This window comes from Pecten maximus, chromosome 4, assembly GCF_902652985.1.
Source record: "Pecten maximus chromosome 4, xPecMax1.1, whole genome shotgun sequence".
NCBI classification, from domain to species: Eukaryota; Metazoa; Mollusca; class Bivalvia; order Pectinida; family Pectinidae; genus Pecten; species Pecten maximus.
In genome coordinates this window covers 3,573,779-3,601,197 of record NC_047018.1, presented here as the reverse complement: position 1 = coordinate 3,601,197, position 27,419 = coordinate 3,573,779, and the positions used below count along the sequence as shown (strand labels likewise).

The 27,419-nt window shown below is 41.8% G+C and overlaps 1 protein-coding gene across 1 annotated transcript in view; it reads right to left on the bottom strand.

Moving 5' to 3' along the window:
* LOC117324993 (sushi, von Willebrand factor type A, EGF and pentraxin domain-containing protein 1-like) overlaps positions 1–27,419 on the bottom strand; it is a 60,203-nt gene that overhangs the window by 8,236 nt on the left and 24,548 nt on the right. The window contains exons 14-28 of the mRNA XM_033880858.1: positions 27,122–27,346; positions 26,296–26,457; positions 24,153–24,314; positions 23,785–23,946; positions 23,520–23,678; positions 22,841–22,954; positions 22,363–22,476; positions 21,610–21,811; positions 21,097–21,254; positions 20,613–20,811; positions 19,850–20,022; positions 18,231–18,464; positions 6,483–6,653; positions 5,062–5,232; positions 135–4,889 (exon numbers count right to left, since the gene is read on the bottom strand). Coding sequence (XP_033736749.1) covers positions 135–4,889; positions 5,062–5,232; positions 6,483–6,653; positions 18,231–18,464; positions 19,850–20,022; positions 20,613–20,811; positions 21,097–21,254; positions 21,610–21,811; positions 22,363–22,476; positions 22,841–22,954; positions 23,520–23,678; positions 23,785–23,946; positions 24,153–24,314; positions 26,296–26,457; positions 27,122–27,346 — 7,161 coding nt within the window. The remainder of the gene's footprint in view (positions 1–134; positions 4,890–5,061; positions 5,233–6,482; positions 6,654–18,230; positions 18,465–19,849; positions 20,023–20,612; positions 20,812–21,096; positions 21,255–21,609; positions 21,812–22,362; positions 22,477–22,840; positions 22,955–23,519; positions 23,679–23,784; positions 23,947–24,152; positions 24,315–26,295; positions 26,458–27,121; positions 27,347–27,419) is intronic.

Genomic DNA, 27,419 nt, shown 5'->3' with positions numbered 1-27,419 from the left:
TAAGTGGAAATCTTGACCAAATTTTGAAAATAAAAATCGTAATGTACAATAAAACATAATGGCAACAAACGTTACCGCGAAACATTCTTTGTTCCAGAATAGTGTATAAATTAAAGTGTAAAAATAAAAATTACTTTGGCAATCCGGCGAAGAGCTGCTCCATTCTCCAGCTGATGTGCATCTTGCTGTCGTTTCTCCATTTAAAGTGTAACCAACAGGGCAGGAATACGTTATAGTTCCTCCAAGAAGATAATCACTACCGACAACGATAACGTTAGATCGAGTTTTTGGTGCGCCGCAGCTGTTTTTATCACAACGTGGAGACAACCCAGCCCAATGTCCGGTTCTGTTACAGCGTAATACAGCATTCGCAGACATAACGAATCCAATGGCACAGGAATAAACTGCCTCCGAAGGATAGCGCGTTGATGTCACAGACGCTACTGAATTCGGATACACCGGAGGAGGACCGCAGTCCACCGCGATACATCTGAGATTTCGGTCAATATTCCACGTTGCATTCACAGAGCATTTTGCCATCGGATCTCCGCTGAGGGTAAACCCTGAATCACAGTAGAAGGTGACGACACTGTCGAAGGTGGTGCCCATGATAATAGTGCTAGAGTGTGGCAGCACTGGTGGTGGCCCACAGTCAACGGGGGAACAGATTGGTATGTCCCCTTCCCAAAGACTGTTCGCAGCACAACGAAGTACATCGTTCCCCTCTAGTTCGTATCCTGCTTCACAGGTGTAGTACACACTATTCTTAAAACTGAAATCATCTCCATTGAGAATTGCCTCAGATACCTGCGGCGGAGACCCACAAGAGATCGGCTCGCATTGAGGTGGGAGACTTGACCATGACGCATCCTCTAGACACACTAGAACGTCATCCCCAACCAGAGTGTACCCATCCTCACAGAAGTAGGTGAGAAGGTTTCCATATGTATACAAATCTCCTACACGTCCAGAGTTGGCGACGAACGTGGGTTCACCACAGCTCACAGGATTACAGGAAGGGAATTTAGCACTCCATTTTCCGTTCTCTATGCATGTTAAGATGTTTTCACCTTCCAAATCAAATCCTTCATCGCACGTGTAAATAGCACGACTTTGGTAAACGACGCCGTTTTCCATGACTTCACCGTTGAAAATCCTCTCCGGCTTTGGACAGGTAATCCTGTCACATTGTGGTAGAGTGCCATTCCACGATCCTTCAGATGTGCAGACTAGATCAGAGTTACCAACCATGACATAGCCTTCATCACAATTGTATGATGCCACGTCGGCAACGACATATTGGACTTTAACCAGAGAAGGCGAGCCTTTCCAAATGGACGGAGCAGTGCACGTTATGAGTCGGCATGTAGGTAAAGAACCACTCCAAGAACCGTTCTGTTGACAAGTTCGTCTTCCCAATCCTACAAGTTCATATCCAAATCCACATGAATAGACTACTTCGTGATTAAAATTGAATTCTGAACCCTCAATCTGTCCATTTTCAAACTCCCCTGGATTTCCACATGAAATTATCGAACATACAGGAATGACAGTCGCTGACCAAGATCCGTCCCCTTTACATGTTAATTGAGCATCACCACTGATAGAATACCCATCCATGCACTCTACAGTAAGTGTATCACCATAGAGGAAACTGTCGCCAATAACACGTGCATTACTTATGACCGGGACGTCTTCACATTCTGCTCGCGAGCACTCTATACGTACTGCCGACCACCTGCCGTCCAACCCACACGTTGCAGTAACAACCGACCCCCCTATGCTTTTGAAACCTTCGTTACACCGTACCTCAACCATACTGTTATAAGTTGTTGACCCATTCAAGAGGCTTGTCATCGCATTGGGTTTGGCTGGAATATCATCACACATTATGATTGTACATCGGGGGAATGGGCGTGACCACTTCCTTGTTGCTTCGCATCTTCTTGTATGATGTCCTCTAGATAGTTCGAAACCTTCGTTACAGTCTATCTGAATGGTATCCCCAAAGTGGTAGTTTGGCTGTCGTGGACTCGTGATTCTGGCATTAGGCGGTGTCCGTGGTGGTATACAACGTATCTTATTACAGGTTGGCTCTGGGCCGGACCAAATCTTGCTGTACATACACAAACGGAACGGGATCGAGTCAAGAATATAGCCCGGGTTACAGCGATATCGTATCTGACTTCCAAGATTGTAGACATTACCAAGGATTTCCCCGTTCTCAATTGGCTGTGGCGGGAGACACGAAAAAGTAGTACATGTCGGAGGGTCACCCGACCAATTTCCGTTTGACTCGCATATTCTAGTCAAATTACCATTTGCTTCGAAACCTGTTTCACAGGTGTATGTAACAATGCTACCATACCCAACGGCAGCGAAATCAACCACTCCATTCAATATTTTTTCTGGGGTTGGGCACTCTATCTGGTTACATGTAGGTTCTGTTCCGTTCCATGTTCCGTTCGATTGACAAGTGATTGCTGGATTACCAGTCATGTAATAACCTTCGTTACACTTGAACATTAACACCGTTTCATATACGTTGTCAAATTCATTTTCTATGTCACCATTTTGTATGGAAAACGAGCCTGCACATCGGATAATATTACAAAATGGCAAAATTCCATTCCATCTTCCGTCTGAAGAACACCTTCTTGTGCCGCTGCCAACTATTATGAATCCCTCATCACAGCTGTACGTTGCGGTCGAACCTACAGTTATCCCATCCAATGTAATGGTCCCATTCTGAAAAATCTCCTCCTCTTCTATATTGGAGCATGCTTTTGGAATGCATTTGGGTGGACTATCTGGATAGATGCCATCGATGCGACATTCCAGTTCACGCCGCCCTGTAAGGTCATATCCAGTATTACACTCATACGTAACAACACCGTCATTAGAAACCGTAAACGTGGCGAAAGCAACTACTGGTGGTGGATCACAGATAACACAGACCGGCGATGGACCGCTCCACCTACCACTCTCCAGACACGTTCTCTCGGAGGACCCAAACAAAACATAGCCTGATCTACAAGTATACGAGACTACAGAGCCATATTCAGTTTTAAATGTGGAAGGATATCCATTCGATAGAAAGGCTCTGTTACAATTGACTATTTCACAGATAGGTATGGTAGCATCCCATTCTCCATTAGATAGACAAGTTCTGTTTGCTGCACCCACCAAATCATATCCGACATCGCATTCATAGTGGATCGTATTATTAAAGGTGAAATCTGACCCGTACATACGGCCATTTGATGTAACCGACGAGGGTGATTCACACCGCACTATGTTACAAGATGGCACTACTCCTGCCCATTCTGCGGAGGCCGAACAAATTAACGTAGAGGTATCTTCTAATGAATAACCTGTTTCGCAGAAATATGAAGCCAACGAGTTAAACGTTGACCCGTTGGTTGTTCGTCCTCCGTTGTCAATAGTTGGTGGATCACTACATCTAACAGGATTACAGACAGGATCCGTGCCGAACCAGGACAAGGTAGGCATACACCTTCGCACATCATTTCCTTCTAGTTCATAACCAGCATCACATTCATATGTAGCCACGGAACCGAGTTTCAGCTCTTTGAAATCCACGTTACCATTTGTGATAGAGAATGGGGGAGAACAGCTACCTGGTTGACAAGTAGGGGCATTGCCAGACCAATATCCTTCCGGTTGGCATATCCTGATAGACTCTCCCTCTAACTCGTAGCCTGGATTGCAGGAATATTCCGCTTTACTGGTAAAAGTGCGTCCATGCGTAGTGACTAATCCGTTGCGTATGTTTCTTAATGCTGGACATTCTACCGGGGCACACGTAGGAGGAGACGGTGTCCAAGAACCGTCAGCCTGACACGTCAGACTAGTATCTCCCTCAATGTCATACCCTTCATTGCAATGGTATGTCACTACATCACCAAAATAATAGGCACTGTTTGTGAAGTAGCCATTTGAAATGAAAGGCGGCTTTGCACATTCACGTCTTCTACAATTTGGTATTTGACTTGTCCAGCGGCCGCCCTGTTCACATGTCCTTTCCTCCACTCCGCTGATTAGGTAGCCGTCATCACAAAGATATCTTACTGTGTTACCATAAGTGAATTCGTTTCCGATAAATCGACCATTTTCGACTGCATCTGGCGTCCCACACGAGACGGGACTACACATAGGTTTTCCTTCGCTCCAAGACCCATTTTGAAGACAAGATCTTTGAGCGTTACCCTGTATTTCAAACCCTCCGTTGCACTGATAGGTTGCAATCGACCGATATGTGTAGCTGTCGGCTTTGAGTATACTATTTGACACGCTATCCGGGACACCACAGTCAACAGGTACACACTCAGGCGGAGGCGGTTCCCAAAGCCTAGTTTCAACACATTCGGCAATGTTATCTAATGCTAGTATAGTATAGCCTGGGTTACAAATGTACTCTGCTGTACTTAGAAACGTGAGTGAAGTCCAAACTGCCTTACCATTAATGACATTTGGTGGCTCTGGGCATACCAAAATGTTACATACAGGTACGTTTTGTTCCCATTCTCCAGACGGAAGACACCGAATTGTGCCAGAGGGATTTTTATCAGACAAAGCGTATGCGAAATCGCACTCATACGTTAGCATGTGTCCCACTGAATATTCGGCTAGTTCATCTCTAGGCGACGCCATGTCAACGTGAGGTGGTGCCTTGCATTTTTGGAGATCACAGGAAGGTATGCTTCTGGAAAATGTTCCATCCGACTGACACAGGACAGTGGAATGGTTCGTGTACATCCTGTGCCCTTCAGCGCAGCCAAAATTAATGGTATCCCCAGGAGAAAATATTCTGTTTGAATGGAGAACCCTGGTGTTTTTGGATAGTTCGGGAAGGCTGCACTTCACAGCTACAAAATCAAGTAGAACATACTTTAGTGTATTCCACGTAATATTAAGGTGGTATAATACTAATTGACGATTTATGACTCCATACTCGAGATTTATAAGACACCAAGCTATGAGTACAATTACAATCAGTTGCATTTTCTGATGAATCAGAGTTCTGTTGTTCTGTCTTACCTTCACAGGTAGGTTCTTTGCCTTCCCAGTAACCTTTATCATTACAATAACGGGTTCGGTTGCCAACTAGACGATGATTTTTGTAGCATGTGTAGCGGACTCTGTTGTCATAGCTAAAGACACCATCTACAAATCCGTTTTTTATGTTTCCAGGATAGCCGCATTCCACGCCTGGATAAAAGATCAACATAATGCCAAGAGAATATCTAAGACTACATTATATAGAGTGTGCCATGTAGTAATTAAACATAGTTTCAAGTCCTTCTATACCTATATATCTATGTAAAATCGGATGTGCGTCACATTTTGTCACGTTCCTTATCTGGTTTTCGAACAACATTGCTTTCCGTGTTTACGTCGTATATAAATATAATATGGAAGTACTATGTAACCATTTAATTACTGAGGTAACAGTGTACAGTAAAAATGCTAAATTCTAAAAAAAAAAAAAAATAGGCACATGTTTTAGATATGTAAACATTGACAGTTAACCCTACATATTACCTCCAACAAAGTGTATATTTTTGTAATCTATACAACATTTGCAATTTTAATACAGCTCTGAAGGATAAGTAAACTGATATTTTCTATGTTTTTGGAGCTGTGATACCATGGTAACAACTTTAAAATAGCTTAAAAATTGCAAAAAATTATGTTTGACCCGAAATAACACAATTCTCTACACATTTATTTTCTAAAACCTATTTGAAATTAAAATCTCTATCCCAAAGACAGAATTCTTCTTGTTTTGACATATGTTGTATATCAAGTTTTCCCGCTATCTTACCTTGATTATGAGCCTCCATTTTTCGCTGTAGGCAAAATTGAATTATCCGCAAATTTAAAATCCGGAACCAAATGTGAAGCCTGTATGAACTACTTCATAGTGAATATACCAATTATAGTGTACATTTGTTGTTTTTTTCACATTTTGTTATGCTTATCATAATAAAGGAATTATTTGCTTAAAAAAAAAAACCGCTCATGGCCAGGCTATCATACTGTGGTGTGCTACCTGAGTACATGAACGATAAAAGCTTTTTATTATTTTTTCTAATTAATGTTTCCATAGAAAGAGGAGCTGTTTGACAGTAGTTAAGTGCATAAATGATTTACTTTAGTTTTGACGTAAGTAATTAACAGTGCCTACTGTAAACAATTGACCGACAACGCTTATGGTTTACAGTGCCTATCGTTTACAATTAATTGACAGAACTTGTTGTTTACAGTAATTTACCATGCCTATCGTTTACAATTGACGGGCAGAGCTTGTTGTTTACATTAAGATACAATTCCTATTTCATACAATTGTCTGACAGCCTTGTGGTTTAAAGTAATTTGCTGTGCCTATATTTTACAAAATTCCAAAAATGTACTAAATAGCAATAGCAGTATGAATAAAAGTACAAATATCTACTTACGCTGACAGGTAGGAGTTCTCTCCCCCTCCCAGTCGCCAGTTACCAGACACTGCCTTCTGTCCCTTCCCGCCACATTGAAGCCTCGCAGACAGGCATATGTCACGATGGAACCGGATGTAGTGCCACCGTACTCGATTGTGCCGTAGGTAGGCGTGACCGGAACCGGACAATCTTAACAACAAAAACATTTCATTTCTGTTAAAAACATCAACTCATTGTTGTGTTGAGCAATAATGAGATTATTTTGATTTGTTTAATGTTTAAAAAAAATCTTCATATAGCAGAATGATCGACACATTTAGGAAACGTTTGTGTTTTTGGTTAAAGCCAATAATAATTGAGTGGTCCTCAATTAATTAAACCTCCTCAAGTATTTGAGAAGATAGTTGTTAATATGAGCTCAGAAGAAAAGAAAAAAGAGAAAAAATCATATATGTATGTATGGTCTTTGTGGTCACACCTCCGATAACATTTTCCGAGTGGACTATGCATAAATTAGTTTCATTATTGCTGTCTTCCACACAGGATGAACCCATACACCACATTAATTTAATGTATAGCAAGCTGTAATACCAATCCTGCCAAATACGTATATTGTTGTCATAGGAAATCAGTACTCATTATCTTTTTCGCAATTTAATGAAAATGTGCTGCATTGGTTTTCATCCTAACTAAAAGACACATGATCTTAATTACATATGGTTTTCGTTCGCCTATTAGAAAAATTGAGAATTGGAGATTATGGAAAATCCCCGTGGTCAGCGTCGTTGACGGTGTCGGCGTTGCGAAGTTAAAGTTTTGTTGCAAGTATTGAAGTGGTCTGGTGTTGAACTACATAACTTCCATACTAACCATCACAAGTTTCATCTCTGCTATAACTCCTGTTTATTTAAAGTTTTTTTCCCCACATAATCGCTGTATTTTCTTTCTATCAATAATTAATTATTTAGAATTTAGGGTTAATATTTTCATCTCACCTGCCGCGGCAAGTTAGCTTATGCGGTGGTGCGGCGTCCGTTGTCGGCCGTCTGCCCGGCGTCATCATTTTTAGCTCACCTGGACCGAAGGTCCGGTGAGCTTATGCCATGGCGCAGCGTCCGTCGTCCGTCCGTCCGTCAACGTTTGCTTCAAATCGCTACTAGTCATAAAGTTCTTATTGGATTTTGACCAAATTTGGCCAGAAACATCCTTGGCAGAATGGGAACAGATTTTGCATCAATGGTGACTGACCCCTGAGGGGCCAAAGGGGCGGGGCCAAATATGGGTAATAGCGGTAATTCCTCTAAATCTCTACTAGTCATAAAGTTATGAATGGATTTGAACCCAATTTGGTCAGAAACATCCTTGGGGAAGGGGAAAAGATTTTGCATAAATGGTGGCTCTGACCCCCGAGGGGCCAAAGGGGCGGGGCCCAATAGGGGAAATTAAGGTAATTCCTTTAAATCGCTACTTGTGATAAAGTTATGAATGGATTTCAACCCAATTTGGTCAGAAACATCCTTGGGGAAAGGGGAAGAGATTTTGCATAAATGGTGGCTCTGACCCCCTAGGGGCCAAAGGGGCGGCGCCCAATAGGGGTAATACAGGTAATTCCTTTAAATCACTACTAGTCATAAAGTTATGAATGGATTTGAACCCAATTTGGTCAGAAACACCCCTTGGGGGAAGGGGAAAAGTTTTTGCATAAATGGTGGCTCTGACCGCAAAGGGGCCAAAGGGGCGGGGCCAAATATGGGAAATAGAGGTAATTCCTCTAAATCTCTACTAGTCATAAAGTTATGAATGGATTTGAACCCAATTTGGTCAGAAACATCCTTGGGGGAAGAGGAAAAGATTTTGCATAAATGGTGGCTCTGACCCCCGAGGGGCCAAAGGGGGGGGGCCCAATAGGGGAAATTAAGGTAATTCCTTTAAATCGCTACTTGTCATAAAGTTATGAATGGATTTCAACCCAATTTGGTCAGAAACATCCTTGGGGGAAGGGGAACAGATTTTGCATAAATGGTGGCTCTGACCCCCTAGGGGCCAAAGGGGCGGGGCCCAATAGGGGTAATAGAGGTAATTCCTTTAAATCACTACTAGTCATAACGTTATGAATGGATTTGAACCCAATTTGGTCAGAAACATCCTTGGGGGAAGGGGAAAAGTTTTTGCATAAATGGTGGCTCTGACCCCAAAGGGACCAAAGGGGCGGGGCCCAATAGCGGAAATTAAGGTAATTCCTTTAAATCGCTACTTGTTATAAAGTTATCAATGGATTTGAACCCAATTTGGTCAGAGATATCTTTAGGGGAAGGGGAACAGATTTTGCGTAAATGGTGGCTCTGACCCCAAAGGGGCTAAAGGGACGGGGCCAAATATGGGAAATAGAGGTAATTCCTCTAAATCGCTACTAATCATAAAGTTATGAATGGATTTCAACCCAACTTGGTCAGAAACATCCTTGGGGGAAGGGGAAAAGATTTTGCATAAATGGTGGCTCTGACCCCCGAGGGGCAAAAGGGGCAGGGCCCAATAGGGGAAATAAAGGTAATTCCTTTAAATCACTACTAGTCATAAAGTTATGAATGGATTTGAACCAAATTTTGTCAGAAATACCCTTTGGGGAAGGGGAAAAGATTTTGCATAAATGGTGATTCTGACCCCTGAGGGGCCAAAGGGGCAGGGCCAAATATGGAAAATAGAGGTAATTCCTCTAAATCTCTACTTGTCATAAAGTTAAAAATGGATTTGAACCCAATTTGGTCAGAAACATCCTTGGGGGAAGGGGAAGAGATTTTGCATAAATAGTGGCTCTGACCCCCGAGGGGCCAAAGGGGCGGGGCCCAATAGGGGTAATAGAGGTAATTCCTTTAAATCACTACTAGTCATAAAGTTATGAATGGATTTGAACCCAATTCGGTCAGAAACATCCTTGGGGAAAGGGGAACAGATTTTGCATAAATGGTGATTCTGACCCCCGAGGGGCCAAAGGGGCGGGGCCAAATATGGGAAATAGAGGTAATTCCTCTAAATCTCTATTAGTCATAAAGTTGTGAAAGGATTTGAACCCAATTTGGTCAGAAACATCCTTGGGGGAAGGGGAACAGATTTTGCATAAATGGTGGCTCTGACCCTAAAGGGGCCCAAAGGGAGGGGCCCAGTGGGGGAAATAGAGGTAATTCCTTTGAATCGCTACTAGTCATCAAGTTATGAATGGATTTGAACCCAATTTGGTCAGAAACAGGGGAACAGATTTTGCATAAATGGGGACTCTGACCCCCGAATGGCCAAAGGGGCGGGCCCAATAGGTGAAATAGAGGTAATTCCTTTAAATCGCTACTAGTCATAAAGTGATGAATGCATGTTCTATAAACAATTCTTGAGGTCTTTCAGACCTTAGAGAGTCTGGACTTCATTAATCTTTAAAGCAGTTCGGATTCCCACACTATAACCATATATAGCATTGTTAGAGTTTTACAAATAAAACAATTTGAATATGAACATTATTTCAACATTTGGTCTAATCCAACCAGGTGAGCGATACAGGCCCCATGGGCCTCTTGTTATTTAAACAACTTCTTCTCAATAACCATGGGCACCAGATACCTAATATTAGGCTTGTAGCATGTTGGGATGAAGGGCTACCAAGTTTGTTCAAATAAATGACCTTTACTTACATTCAAGGTCACAGGTGTCGAATAGGCTTTAATCATTCAACGATTTTTTCTAAATAACCAATAAACCTTGGGACTTGATGTAATCTTTGTAGACTGCTGGAGTAAAGGGCTACCAATTTTGTTCAAATGAATGACCTTGAACTTCATTCAAGGTTACATGGGCCAAATGGGCATCAATCTTTAAAAGACTTCTCAATAACCGAGAGCCCTAGGGGCTTGATATTGGGCATGTAGCATGCTGGGGTTAAGGGCTACCAATTTTGTTAACACGAATGATCTTGGCATACATTCAGTGTCACAGGGGTCAAATAAGTGACTTTTTCTCAATAACAAACAGACTCAGGGACTTGATAATGAGTTTGTAGCATGCTGGAGTGAAAGGCTACAAATTCTGTTTAAATGAATGACCTTGACCTATATTCAAGGTCACAGGAGTCAAATAGACTAAACAACTTTAACGACTTCTTCTCTATAACCAAGGGACCCAGGGAGTTGATATTAGGCCAGTAGCTTGCTTAGGCGAAGGATAGAAAGTTTGTTGTAAATGAATTACCTGGACCATTAGTTAAGTTTGAAAGAGTTAAATTGGCCAAAAAATTTAAAAGACACCTTTTCAAATAATTATGTTTATGTATAAAAAGAGTCACTTGATAGCAGGTGTGCGATTCAGGTCCATTGGGCCCTTGTTCGTTAATGCTACAATAACTGGTTGAGGTGTCATCATTTCCATTAAAACTAAAGGGTTCGTCATATACATTACTGATCGAGTTTTTATCATTTCCATTAAATTTACAGGTATGGTCATTGACATACATGTTCTATTGTAATATCTTATCACATTCAGAGATGAACAATATCATTCCAATTAGAATAAAAAATAATGATTTAAAACTATTGACTGGGGGCAAATCTAAGGATAGACATAAAAAGTTATCAAAGATTAATAAATACATTATTTACAATCCACTTTCCCAATCCTCCTCATGATACATTATTGACCCATGCCCTCTCCGAATCCTCCTCGTGATACATTATTGGCCCAACCCTCTCCGAGTTCTCCTCGAGATACATTATTGGCCCATCCCCTCTCCCAGTCCTCGAGATATATTATTGACCCATCCCCTGTCCCAATTCTCCTCATGATACATTATTGGCCCATCCCCTCTCCCAGTCCTCGAGATATATTATTGACCCATCCCCTCCCCCTAACCTCCTCGTGATACATTATTGACCTATGCCCTCTCCCAGTTCTCCTCGTGATACTTTATTGGCCCATCCCCTCTCCCAGTTCTCGTGCTACATGATTGGCCCATCCCCTCTCCCAAACCTTCTCGTGATACATGATTGGCCCATGCCCTCTCCCAGTTCTCCTCGAGATACATTATTGGCCCATCCCTTCTCCCAATCCTCGTGATAAATTATTGGCCCATCCCCTCCCCAAGTTCTCCTCGTGATACATTATTGGCCCATCCCCTCCCCCAATCCTCGTGATACATTATTGGTCCATCCCCTCTCCCAATCCTCGTGATGCATTATTGGCCCATCCCCTCTCCCAATCCTCGTGATACATTATTGGTCCATCCCCTCTCCCAATCCTCGTGATACATTATTGACCCATCCCCTCTTGATCCTCCTCGTGATACATTATTGGCCTTTCCCCTCCCCCAATCCTCGTGATTCATTATTGGCCCATCTCCTCTCCCAATCCTCGTGATACATTATTGGCCCATCCCCTCTCCCAATCCTCTCCGTGGTACATTATTGGCCCATCCCCTCTCCCAATCCTCTCCGTGGTACATTATTGGCCCATCCCCTCTCCCAATCCTCATCGTGATACATTATTGAGCCATCCCCTCTTGATCCTCATCGTGATACATTATTAACCCATCCCATCTCCCAATCCTCCTCGTGATACATTATTGGCCCATCCCCTCTCCCAATCCTCTCCGTGGTACATTATTGGCCCATCCCCTCTCCCAATCCTCATCGTGATACATTATTGAGCCATCCCCTCTTGATCCTCATCGTGATACATTATTAACCCATCCCCTCTCCCAATTCTATTCGTAATACATTATTGGCCCATCCCCTCTCCCAATCCTCCCCGTGATACATTATTGGCCCATCCCCGTCCTAAATCCTCGTGATACATTTTTGGCCGATCCCCTCTCCCAATTCTCCACGTGATACATTATTGGCCAATCCCCTCTTCCAATCCTCCTTGCGATACATTATTGACCCATCCCCTCTTGATCCTCCTCGTGATACATTATTGGCCCATCCCCTCTCCCAGTTCTCGTGATACATTATTGGCCCATCCCCTCCCCCAATCCTGGTGATACATTATTGGCCCTTCCCTTCTCCCGATCCTCCTTATGATACATTATTGGCCGATCCCTCTCCCAATCCTCATCGTGATACATTATTGGCCCATCCCCTCTCCCAATCCTCCCCGTGTTACATTATTGGCCCATGCCCTCTCCCAATTCTCCACCTGATACATTATTGGCCAATCCTCTCTCCCTATCCTCCTCGTGATACATTATTGGCCCATCCCCTCCCCGAATCCTGGTGATACATTATTGGCCCTTCCCCTCTCCCGATCCTCCTTATGATACATTATTGGCCCTTCCCCTCTCCCTATCCTCCTTGTGATACATTATTGGCCCATCCCCTCTCCCAAACCTCATCGTGATACATTATTGGCCCATCCCCTCTCCCAATCCTCGTGATACATTATTGGGCCATCCCTTCCTCAATCCTCGTGATACATGATTGGCCCATCCCCTCTCCCAATCCTCCTTGTGATACATTATTGGCCGATCCCCTCTCCCAATCCTCCCCGTGATACATTATTGGGCCATCCCCTCTCCCAATTCTCAACGTGATAACTTATTGGCCCATCCCCTCTCCCAAATCCTCGTGATACATTATTGGCCGATCCCCTCGCCCAATCCTCCCCGTGATGCATTATTGGCCCTTCCCCTCCCTCAATCCTCGTGATTCATTATTGGCCCATCCCCTCTCCCAATCCTCCTCGTGATACATTATTTGCCCATCCCCTCTCCCAATCCTCCCCGTGGTACATTATTGGCCCATCCCCTCTCCCAATCCTCATCGTGATACATTATTGAGCCACATCCTCTTGATCCTCATCGTGATACATTATTAACCCATCCCCTCTCCCAATTCTATTCGTAATACATTATTGGCCCATCCCCTCTTGATCCTACTCGTGAAACATTATTGGCCCATCCTCTCTCCAAATCCTTCCCGTGATACATTATTGGCCCATCCCCTCCCTAAATCCTCGTGATACATTTTTGGCCGATCCCCTCTCCCAATTCTCCACGTGATACATTATTGGCCAATCCCCTCTTCCAATCCTCGTGATACATTATTGGGCCATCCCTTCCTCAATCCTCGTGATACATGATTGGCCCATCCCCTCTCCCAATCCTCCTTGTGATACATTATTGGCCGATCCCCTCTCCCAATCCTCCCCGTGATACATTATTGGGCCATCCCCTCTCCCAATTCTCCACGTGATAACTTATTGGCCCATCCCCTCTCCCAAATCCTCGTGATACATTATTGGCCGATCCCCTCGCCCAATCCTCCCCGTGATGCATTATTGGCCCTTCCCCTCCCTCAATCCTCGTGATTCATTATTGGCCCATCCCCTCTCCCAATCCTCCTCGTGATACATTATTTGCCCATCCCCTCTCCCAATCCTCCCCGTGGTACATTATTGGCCCATCCCCTCTCCCAATCCTCATCGTGATACATTATTGAGCCACCCCCTCTTGATCCTCATCGTGATACATTATTAACCCATCCCCTCTCCCAATTCTATTCGTAATACATTATTGGCCCATCCCCTCTTGATCCTACTTGTGAAACATTATTGGCCCATCCTCTCTCCCAATCCTCCCCGTGATACATTATTGGCCCATCCCCTCCCTAAATCCTCGTGATACATTTTTGGCCGATCCCCTCTCCCAATTCTCAACGTGATACATTATTGGCCAATCCCCTCTTCCAATCCTTGTGATACATTATTGACCCATCCCCTCTTGATCCTCCTCGTGATACATTATTGGCCTTTCCCCTCCCCCAATCCTCGTGATTCATTATTGGCCCATCTCCTCTCCCAATCCTCGTGATACATTATTGGCCCATCCCCTCTCCCAATCCTCTCCGTGGTACATTATTGGCCCATCCCCTCTCCCAATCCTCTCCGTGGTACATTATTGGCCCATCCCCTCTCCCAATCCTCATCGTGATACATTATTGAGCCATCCCCTCTTGATCCTCATCGTGATACATTATTAACCCATCCCCTCTCCCAATCCTCCTCGTGATACATTATTGGCCCATCCCCTCTCCCAATCCTCTCCGTGGTACATTATTGGCCCATCCCCTCTCCCAATCCTCATCGTGATACATTATTGAGCCATCCCCTCTTGATCCTCATCGTGATACATTATTAACCCATCCCCTCTCCCAATTCCATTCGTAATACATTATTGGCCCATCCCCTCTCCCAATTCTCCCCGTGATACATTATTGGCCCATCCCCTCCCCCAATCCTGGTGATACATTATTGGCCCTTCCCTTCTCCCGATCCTCCTTATGATACATTATTGGCCGATCCCTCTCCCAATCCTCATCGTGATACATTATTGGCCCATCCCCTCTCCCAATCCTCCCCGTGATACATTATTGGCCCATGCCCTCTCCCAATTCTCCACCTGATACATTATTGGCCAATCCTCTCTCCCTATCCTCCTCGTGATACATTATTGGCCCATCCCCTCTCCCGATCCTGGTGATACATTATTGGCCCTTCCCCTCCCCCAATCCTGGTGATACATTATTGGCCCTTCCCCTCTCCCGATCCTCCTTATGATACATTATTGGCCCTTCCCCTCTCCCTATCCTCCTTGTGATACATTATTGGCCCATCCCCTCTCCCAATCCTCATCGTGATACATTATTGGCCCATCCCCTCTCCCAATCCTCGTGATACATTATTGGGCCATCCCTTCCTCAATCCTCGTGATACATGATTGGCCCATCCCCTCTCCCAATCCTCCTTGTGATACATTATTGGCCGATCCCCTCTCCCAATCCTCCCCGTGATACATTATTGGGCCATCCCCTCTCCCAATTCTCCACGTGATAACTTATGGGCCCATCCCCTCTCCCAAATCCTCGTGATACATTATTGGCCGATCCCCTCGCCCAATCCTCCCCGTGATGCATTATTGGTCCTTCCCCTCCCTCAATCCTCGTGATTCATTATTGGCCCATCCCCTCTCCCAATCCTCCTCGTGATACATTATTTGCCCATCCCCTCTCCCAATCCTCCCCGTGGTACATTATTGGCCCATCCCCTCTCCCAATCCTCATCGTGATACATTATTGAGCCACCCCCTCTTGATCCTCATCGTGATACATTATTAACCCATCCCCTCTCCCAATTCTATTCGTAATACATTATTGGCCCATCCCCTCTTGATCCTACTCGTGAAACATTATTGGCCCATCCTCTCTCCCAATCCTCCCCGTGATACATTATTGGCCCATCCCCTCCCTAAATCCTCGTGATACATTTTTGGCCGATCCCCTCTCCCAATTCTCCACGTGATACATTATTGGCCAATCCCCTCTTCCAATCCTTGTGATACATTATTGACCCATCCCCTCTTGATCCTCCTCGTGATTCATTATTGGCCCATCTCCTCTCCCAATCCTCGTGATACATTATTGGCCCATCCCCTCTCCGTGGTACATTATTGGCCCATCCCCTCTCCCAATCCTCATCGTGATACATTATTGAGCCATCCCCTCTTGATCCTCATCGTGATACATTATTAACCCATCCCATCTTCCAATTCTCCTCCTGATACATTATTGGCCCATCCCCTCTCCCAATCCTCATCGTGATACATTATTAACCCATCCCCTCTCCCAATTATATTCGTAATACATTATTGGCCCATCCCCTCTCCCAATCCTCCCCGTGATACATTATTGGCCCATCCCCGTCCTAAATCCTCGTGATACATTTTTGGCCGATCCCCTCTCCCAATTCTCCACGTGATACATTATTGGCCAATCCCCTCTTCCAATCCTCCTTGCGATACATTATTGACCCATCCCCTCTTGATCCTCCTCGTGATACATTATTGGCCCATCCCCTCTCCCAGTTCTCGTGATACATTATTGGCCCATCCCCTCCCCCAATCCTGGTGATACATTATTGGCCCTTCCCTTCTCCCGATCCTCCTTATGATACATTATTGGCCGATCCCTCTCCCAATCCTCATCGTGATACATTATTGGCCCATCCCCTCTCCCAATCCTCCCCGTGATACATTATTGGCCCATGCCCTCTCCCAATTCTCCACCTGATACATTATTGGCCAATCCTCTCTCCCTATCCTCCTCGTGATACATTATTGGCCCATCCCCTCCCCCAATCCTGGTGATACATTATTGGCCCTTCCCCTCTCCCGATCCTCCTTATGATACATTATTGGCCCTTCCCCTCTCCCTATCCTCCTTGTGATACATTATTGGCCCATCCCCTCTCCCAATCCTCATCGTGATACATTATTGGCCCATCCCCTCTCCCAATCCTCGTGATACATTATTGGGCCATCCCTTCCTCAATCCTCGTGATACATGATTGGCCCATCCCCTCTCCCAATCCTCCTTGTGATACATTATTGGCCGATCCCCTCTCCCAATCCTCCCCGTGATACATTATTGGGCCATCCCCTCTCCCAATTCTCCACGTGATAACTTATTGGCCCATCCCCTCTCCCAATCATCGTGATTCATTATTGGCCCATCCCCTCTCCCAATCCTCCCCGTGATACATAATTGGCACATCCCCTCCCCCAATCCTCGTGAAACATTATTTGCCCCCCCCCCCCCCCCAATCCTCGTGAAACATTATTTGCCCCCCCCCCCCCCCCCGTGATACATTATTGGGGTCCATGCCCTCTCCCAATCCTCCCCGTGATACATAATTGTCACATCCCCTCCCCCAATCCTCGTGAAACATTATTTGCCCATCCCCTCCCCCAATTCTCGTGATACATTATTGGCCCATTCCCTCTCCCAATCCTCGTGATACATTATTGGCCCATCCCCTCTCCCAATCCTCTTTGTCATACATTGTTTGCCCTTCCCCTCCCCCAATCCTCGTGATACATTATTGGCCCATCCCCTCATTCATTGTCTACAAATCTTCTCCCCAATCCTCCTCGTTAAGGATATTGGAATGCATGAGTGAATGCATCGGTAAGTCTGATTGGTGTAAGTATACATGTTATATACAATCAGACTATCTCACCAGTCTTTCAATAATTATTATTTAGAAAGATACAAGACAAATTACTTTAGAAAACGATTTATTTATGCCTTAAAACACTCAGATAACTAAAAGATGTACATGTAGGCATACGAATTGGCCGTGTGACAACTAAGGTTCACATAGTTGTTCTGGTCAGTGACCTATAGCCTATGACCTAGAGCACACAGGTGCTGTTGGAATGTAAGATTCACTAGTACCATCGCATACACAAACAGGTAGCAATTCTATGTTACATTCCTCTATGGATGCTTACTTTTCCATACATTTCATTGTTTTTCGTCAGCTTAATAGCGGCGAAACATTCACTTTAATATACAGTTCATCACAGTTTTTAAAAAAAAAACAAAGGGAAATAATATAATGTTGTGTAATACTGAAAGTCTTATCGAGTTATTTTCCGAGAAAGCAAAACATGTTTGAAAGAACCACGTGAATATTACGTCAATCACTGATGTTGCAATAGGAAAATAGGAAAAGAAGAAAAAAACTGATAAAAATGATGAAATGGCCACAGCTATATGTCTTTGCTCAATGCAGTGTTAAGTAGAAAGTTCTTGGAAGCGTTTAGTGCGGCGATATGTATTTATCCAAACAAATGGAAGCACGTACAGATGAAGCAGAAAAGCCGTTATTGACATCCACAGGAGACACATGCGCAGATGGCGTTTTAGAGAGAGTAAGTCAAATATCATCCTTTACCTCGACAGAAATTGGCCGGTTCTGCACTTAATGTTCCACGCATGCCCGATTGAATATCCGCCCAAGCTATCACATCACCCTGTTCAACCTCACATGATATCCTCATTTCATCAATGGTTGTCAATGGCAGTTCATTGGACCATATATTAAGTCTTGTTAACTGTCCTATAAAGGATTCACTACTACTGAAACCTTCGGGATCCTGCTCCTGACCCACAACGAACGTGCCCCCACCTTTAAATTTAAGATACAAAACAATGTTAGAATACTCGTATAATACATGTTAAAATACTCATATAATCAATGTTAGAATACTTAAATAATAAATGTTAAAATACTCTTATAAACAATGTTAAAATACTCATATAATCAATGTTAGAATACTCATATAATCAATGTTAAAATACTCATATAAGTAATATGTTAAAATACTCTTATACTCAATGTTAGAATACTCATATAATATATATAAAAATACTGATATAAACAGCGTTAGAATATTCATATAATACATGTTGAAATACTGATACACATGTATAAACAATGAAAGAATACTTATATAAGCAATGTTAAAATACTCAAATCTCATTTTTGATTTTGTTTTCTATTCTGATTATCAAAGTTTGGTGTTACTCATTACATGACTGCAATGTAAATGAATTGCCGTAATATCACAAACTAGGACGGTATTTATAAATCCACATAGTCACATCAATGCAAGCTTACACTAAGTGTTGCATGCAACCCTTGCCCCATGTCGTAAATTAAATTTTCTAAGCAACATTGACCTTGATAGCAATGAACATTTTTGACAATCCTTTCTAGCAAAACCAGCTGTCTCATGTTAACTGTCATTTCTTAACTTTTTCATGAAGTTGGTTGTGAAGTGAGAATATGTTGATGAAAACCTTATTTCAATGACAGTGACCTTTGTGTTCGAGTTTCTGGCTCCAAACATAATCCCACTCTGTATTACATCACAAGCTTACAAACTAGGAAGTTAAATAAAATTCATCAATCTTTTCTGAAGTTATCATCTGGAATCCAAAATTTGACGAAAAAAATGCGGGGCCCTGAAATGGTGATGCATGCTTTTTCTAGTAAGTGCCATCCACAGTTGACCTTTTGATCCCTAACTCAATCCCAACCTATACATTTTCTAATGATATTAGATTGCATCAAGTTTCAATACAATCGGTCAATACAATCGGTCTGGAAGCCAAAATAATACGAGAAAAGTCTAAACCAAATTCATCAATGCTTTCTGAAATTATAATCTGGAAACCAAAATTTGACAAAAATGTCTATGTTTAATGACCTAGTTGATATTTCGACCCTTCACTCAATCCTACCCACTCTGTATTACCTCATGACCTAACAGTAAATGGAGTTTCATTCAATTCCATCCATATTTTCTCATGTAATCGTCTAGAAACCAACATACAGCCAGACAGACAGACAGACAGACAGACGGACGGAGACAAACACTTTAGCCCTCTCCAACTTCACATCATAAATGCACATTTCACTTGCATCGCTGCAAATATGAGAAATTTAAAAATCAAGCAGAAACAGTAATGACTGCCGGTTGTGTGACGTCAGCAGAATAACATGCTTACCTGCAATGGCTTCTCCCGCCGCAAGATCGTAGCCTGAATCCCAGACTATACCATCCATATAAATCTTCCACGAGCCTCTATTTGAGGCCCATGTGACTATGATGTGGTGCCATACTCCGTCATTCGCATTCACGTCCGTTACCTGCTGGTGGTTGTTGACACTTATCACAAACCTAGAGATACAAACAATACAATGAATATTAGATAGCACAGATAACACGATTGTTGTTCACATTTATGGATAACCCCGAAGTTCCAAGGAGAAAATTGTACCCCTTTATGTCAGTAAATTAGCTACATAATTAATCCATACAGTGTTTAAATCTCTACAGGTTTAAAGCTAAAACAGATTTAATTACCACAGTAACATTGAATTTGTATTTCTTAAAAATCACTTTCTACTTCTCTTTTATCAGGGAACCACTATAGTTGAGTCGGTTAGAGCGCCCGTCACATAACCTTAGGAGAAGATCACGCCACCTGCCAGTTCCGGTTTGTGATATTGTGATTGCTTCCTTCGACAAAACACTTTACCATTATTGCTGTGGATGGCATGCGACAGGCGTCCCATATGTTGATCAATGAGGAAGTCAACTACTTCAAGGATACACCGACTCAAAATGACCCCGGCTGTTCACGGGGCAATAAACCCAGCAAGGAAACAATACCTTTCATCAACTTACTGAAACCTTTCAAACCAAATATGATATTCTCTATATAATTAGGTCACAAGAAAAGAATGGAAGCAAAGAACATTGCAAACCCTTCGTAATTAGTCAAGGTGAAGGCATTATCCATAATGTTCGACGAGGCGTAAGAAAATGGTGTTCCCTGATTCGTGTCATCATCCGTCTTCATCCAGAACGAGACTGTGAGGGCCGTCAGGTCGGACTCGATGGTAGTGGTAGTGTAGTTTGTCACCCCAGAGGACGGGAAGACCAGCATGTAGTTATCCGTTAGCTCTGTAACGACAGTAAAATATTAATCTTTATTAGTATTTCCGTCCTAGATGTTAGTATTGTCATGTACCATAGAAAATAAACTATATATCATCTCTGCATAAAAACGTAATTCACAAAATAGTATCGAGTTTTATCTGCTTCCCAAATACCAGCTGCACAGATATACTACATACATGGCTCTTTCGAATATATCAAATAATTGTTCTCATCGCGAGATGTGAATGTGTATTCAAGCATTTAATTAAAAGCAATTATTTCGATAGATATAGAGGAGTTGTGACCAACCTGATTCACATTTGGGCCCAGTGAAACCGGAGGTGCAGTGACAGGTATACCCATCGATCATGTCCTCACAGGTCGAGAGAATTGAGCAGGGATTTAAGGCACAATCATCTATGTCTATATCACACGTCTTCCCTGTAAATCCCGATAGACACTGGCAACTAACAAAATCATATTGAAGATAAGTAAGTTATGGCATGAACAGGCGCAATAATGGTCATTAAAAATGCTTGTTAAGACGATGGAATCAAAATGATGAAGTTGTTGAAAGAATTTATCTTAATATAGTCTTGTGTATCCATTCCTAAAATAAAAATGGCGGACATGTTCAGTTATCAAAGGTGGCTTAGTCATAAACATAGTTGCTATTTTTTCAAGTTAACAGTTTCAGGGGCTATGTCATATACAAAAAAAAAGCAATAAAACCAACACGCCTCCGATATAACTGAGGGACCAATCAGGTAAAAAGTGGGCGGAACTGATATTGGAACATTTTAATTGGTCGCCATTTCCTACCTAAATGCTCCAATGCCGTCGACACATTCAGCACCATTTTGACATGGCGAGCTCTCGCATTCGTCCGTGTTGATTTCACAATCTGCTCCCTCATAACCCGTTGAACAGGTGCATGTGTAACCTTCCAGTACATTCTCGCATGACCCGCCATTTTCACACGGATTTGTCTGGCAGTCATCTATCAGACGTTCACACGAATCACCTGAATCAGTATAAATGAAATGATTATTTTCTATCCGATAAAACATATCGACGGCGACTAACCATAGGTTCAATCATCATTAATTATTGGAAAACCATAGTGAAGAATTTAGCAGACACCATTAGGTGTCACGTACAACTTGACCAGTGGCACACGAGCAGCACTACCTTGGTAACTAATGGTACACAAGAAGACTAACCTTGGTAGCCAGTGACACACGATCATCATTACCTTAGTAACCAGTGGCACACGATCACCATTACCTTAGTAACCAATGGCACGCGATCACCATTACCTTGGTAACCAGTGCCACACGATCACCATTACCTTGGTAACCAGTGCCACACGATCACCATTACCTTGGTAACCAGTGCCACACGAGCAGCACTACCTTGGTAACCAGTGCCACACGATCACCATTACCTTGGTAACCAGCGGCACACGAGCAGCACTACCTTGGTAACTAATGGTACACAAGAAGACTTACCATTGTAACCAGTGGTACACAAGCAGTATCACATTAGTAACCAGTAGCACACAAGCAGACTTACCTTGGTAACCAGTGGCACACGAGCATACATAGGCGTTGACCTCATCCACGCACGTGCCGTTGTTCTGGCAAGGTGACGCAACACAGTCGTCAATATCCACCTCGCACTTTTTCCCTTCATGTATATATATACACAATACATTTAGATTTTACGAATTATTTTAATGAAAGATCTCATATGAATTTTATAATGTGTTGTTATTTGTGAGCAAACAAAGCAAAATTATTTAAAGCGACGTGATATGAACAAAAATTAAATGAAATACATTGTAATTACTATCGATATTTCACTGGTAAAAATGTAATAAATATGATATTAGTGTCGAGTGATTCCATCCATAACTGGCTTTAATCGGGTGAGGCGACTTATTTTCCCAAAATTGTTGTGGATATGAATATTGCAATAATGTCCACCACAAAATGCCTAATTAATCTAATATATCACGTAATGCGTTTACGTTAAGTCCGCGTATAAATACCTGTATATCCAGGTTCACACTGACAGGAGAAATCGGCTGTCAGGTCCACGCACACACCACCGTTGAGACAAGGGTTTCCTTCACACTCATCCGTAACCGTCTCACAGTATGTACCTATAAACCGAAAACAAAGTATAACCCTCTCACAGTATGTACCCATAAACCGAAAACTGTATTATAACCCTCTCACAGTATGTACCCATAAACCGAAAACTTTATTATAACCTTCTCACAGTATGTACCTATAAACCGAAAACTGTATTAATAACTCTCTCACAGTATGTACCTATAAACCGAAAACTGTATGAATAACTCTCTCACAGTATGTACCTATAAACCAAAAACTGTATGAATAACTCTCTCACAGTATGTACCCTAAAACTGAAATGTTTATGAATAACTCTCTCACAGTATGTACCCATAAACCGAAAACTGTATTATAACCCTCTCACAGTATGTACCTATAAACCGAAAACTGTAAGTATAACCTTCTCACAGTATGTACCTATAAACCGAAAACTGTATGTATAGCCTTCTCACAGTATGTACCCTAAAACTGAAATGTTTATGAATAACTCTCTCACAGTATGTACATATGCACTATGTACGTTACCGTACGCAGTAACAAATTTAACCCATACTTGTATATGATCATACTTTTATATTATCTGCCTCATACCTTCAAAACCTGGAAGACAGTCACAGTGGAATCCGAAATCTCTAAATATACACGAGGCTCCGTTTTGACACTCGTCTTTGAAGCAATCGTTGGCCGGGACTGTCTGTGCCAACGTTTCTCCTGGGGGATCGTCGGCCTGCATCTGTGGGTCCCACCCGCCTGTAAAAATTAAAGATAGTCATAAACATACTCTCTTTGTAAAGTCTTAGTCATTTTTATTCCGGAACAAATACTTTGTGTATACGAGCTTGTATTTTACACTTACCCTGGCAGTCTGATAACTTAGTTGAGGCACGCATAACCGTGGTGCCTTCTCCTGGACATCGGAAACACGAGGTCATGGACACTTCTGGTTGGTAGGTGTCTCTTGGACAAGTATAGCAGGGTTCAAGGCCATTCTTAGATACATGGCCGGGTCCACATCGATCTGAAAGAGACACCATGGTACATTCGTCTACAGAATAAACAAATCAGTTGGAAAACTTCTCTGCTTAAAGGAGTAGATTTAAGTATATCATATATTCCTACTTAAATACCGAAGATTGCTAGGGAACAGTTGAAACCAACTGAATAAGAAAGCAGATAATAAAAAATAAGGATTGAATAACAATTGACATAATTTCCATGCCGTACCTTTACATTGAGCGACTTGCCTGGAGCCACGCCTTATGGTTGTCTGATTGGTCGGACAGGGGTCACATGATGTTCTGCCGTACAGAGTCTGGTAGGTTCCCACAGAGCAGGTGGCGCACCGCTCGAGGCCATCAATGGAGAAGGTTCCGGGCAGACAAAGCGCTATATGAAATGGTTAGCATTTAACACTCACATGAAACATGTATATTGTAATATAAATCCATGTCTTAACGTCACTACAAGTAAGCAGATACCTTCATAAATGTATGTACGTCCCTTCAGTAAGATCTCAACAGATTCTTTTTTTTTTGGTGTTTCAAGCCATATTACTAATTGATGTCAGTTATGTCCTTCACATACGAGTATATACCAAAATATTACATTTGGACGCTTCGTCATATTAAGTTAAGTTAAGTTAAGTTAAATCACGTTAAGTTGATAATGCATGCAGGCAAAAACTATGCCATATTACTAATTGATGTCAGTAATGTCCTTCACATACGAGTATATACCAAAATATTACATTCGGACGCTTCGTCATATTAAGTTAAGTTAAGTTAAGTTAAATCACGTTAAGTTGATAATGCATGCAGGCAAAAAATATGCCATATTACTAATTGATGTCAGTAATGTCCTTCACATACGAGTATATACCAAAATATTACATTCGGACGCTTCGTCATATTAAGTTCAGTTAAGTTAAGTTAAATCACGTTAAGTTGATAATGCATGCAGGCAAAAACTATGCCATATTACTAATTGATGTCAGTAATGTCCTTCACATACGAGTATATACCAAAATATTACATTCGGACGCTTCGTCATATTAAGTTAAGTTAAGTTAAGTTAAATCACGTTAAGTTGATAATGCATGCAGGCAAAAACTATGCCATATTACTAATTGATGTCAGTAATGTCCTTCACATACGAGTATATACCAAAATATTACATTCGGACGCTTCGTCATATTAAGTTAAGTTAAGTTAAGTTAAATCACGTTAAGTTGATAATGCATGCAGGCAAAAACTATGCCATATTACTAATTGATGTCAGTAATGTCCTTCACATACGAGTATATACCAAAATATTACATTCGGACGCTTCGTCATATTAAGTTAAGTTAAGTTAAGTTAAATCACGTTAAGTTGATAATGCATGCAGGCAAAAACTATGCCATATTACTAATTGATGTCAGTAATGTCCTTCACATACGAGTATATACCAAAATATTACATTCGGACGCTTCGTCATATTAAGTTAAGTTAAGTTAAGTTAAATCACGTTAAGTTGATAATGCATGCAGGCAAAAACTATGCCATATTACTAATTGATGTCAGTAATGTCCTTCACATACGAGTATATACCAAAATATTACATTCGGACGCTTCGTCATATTAAGTTAAGTTAAGTTAAGTTAAATCACGTTAAGTTGATAATGCATGCAGGCAAAAACTATGCCATATTACTAATTGATGTCAGTAATGTCCTTCACATACGAGTATATACCAAAATATTACATTCGGACGCTTCGTCATATTAAGTTAAGTTAAGTTAAGTTAAATCACGTTAAGTTGATAATGCATGCAGGCAAAAACTATGTCATATTACTAATTGATGTCAGTAATGTCCTTCACATACGAGTATATACCAAAATATTACATTCCGACGCTTCGTCATATTAAGTTAAGTTAAGTTAAATCACGTTAAGTTGATAATGCATGCAGGCAAAAACTATGTCATATTACTAATTGATGTCAGTAATGTCCTTCACATACGAGTATATACCAAAATATTACATTCGGACGCTTCGTCATATTAAGTTAAGTTAAGTTAAGTTAAGTTAAATCACGTTAAGTTGATAATGCATGCAGGCAAAAACTATGTCTTTATAACCACATCTAAAATTGCATTGAAGGGAGATAATTCAATATCAAAATTCATATTTTTAGATGTATCACAGTTCAGATGCTAATTTGAAGACATTTCTACATAACAATGTATGATTAAGAAATGACATGAAATTAGATTACTTTAGAAAATAAAAGGAAATGAAACATAATCACCAACATTAAAGGCAAACATTTGAACTCGATCAACTAAGAAGGCGCAAATGGAGGTAAGGTGTTGAGGGAGACGATGATACCTTTGCACTCGTGTTCCGACTTTGAGTAGTTTCCGTGAGTAGACGTGTTTGCAGGACACACCATGCACGTGATCTGTCCTTCATCTGGCTGAAAGCTTCCCGTTTGACAGGCATCACATTCCTTAGATACAACATTGAAGAACGTCCCAGACGGGCAAGGAACTGAAACCATTTAAAGTAAATACTGTAGAACACTTCCGGAATATGAACGAATCACTGTTATTGAAAAGGTTAATTTTGATTTACGGGGTATATTTAATATAGAGAGCTTAGAGCCAAGGATACAACTCCATAAAAATGTAAAAATTAGAAAATCGACGGAACATGCCATACCTCCGGTTCCTATTCCTCATAACGTGTTTAAAGTAATAGACAAAGTATTGCAGTTACAATATTCTGATTTAATGTTTTTAATCACATGATATCAAATGAAAACAAACTATAATGACAACGCAATATAAACCTTATTCATTGTGTATATAGACTCAATAATAATCTCGCTAATTATTGGGATGTATAAGTAAAATTTGTCTTGCTTCGCATCTACAATGGGAAATTATTTTGAGAGAGTGTAAATTATAACGTAACCTGGTGTCACGGTAGTGTGTCCGAGGTTATTATTTCAATATAATGGTCTCGTGAGCGTCCATCAGCGGCCCAATCGTTAATGGAGACCGTCTGTATATGACCTTATGTGTTATTTATATATAAGAGTAAACAATCATTGACGGATAGGAATTCCGTTATAGACGATACATATTTAGGGGTGCCAATATTGAAAACATGTGAATGTTGTTCAACAAAAATCCGCTCGTCTCCTCCTTACCACACAAGCCTTTGACAGCAACACTACCAGGTTTACAGTTAGGCTGCGGCCCTTTGGAGTCATACGTCATGTTGGCGAACTGCATTCGTTTACCGCTCAGATTAAGGTCCAGCTCTCCCCGAGTTGCTTTCTCTTCAAGCTTGTTCAAAACTTTGGACAGGCCGTCTGTAAGTACTTTCTGTTTACTGATATCTACTGTTACATTTCCAGTTTTTGAAACCACGCCTGTTATAAAAAAAAAAAATAGAACGTCGTTGTCAAAGGTGTCAAACAAACCTTTTGACAAAGAAATAGAATG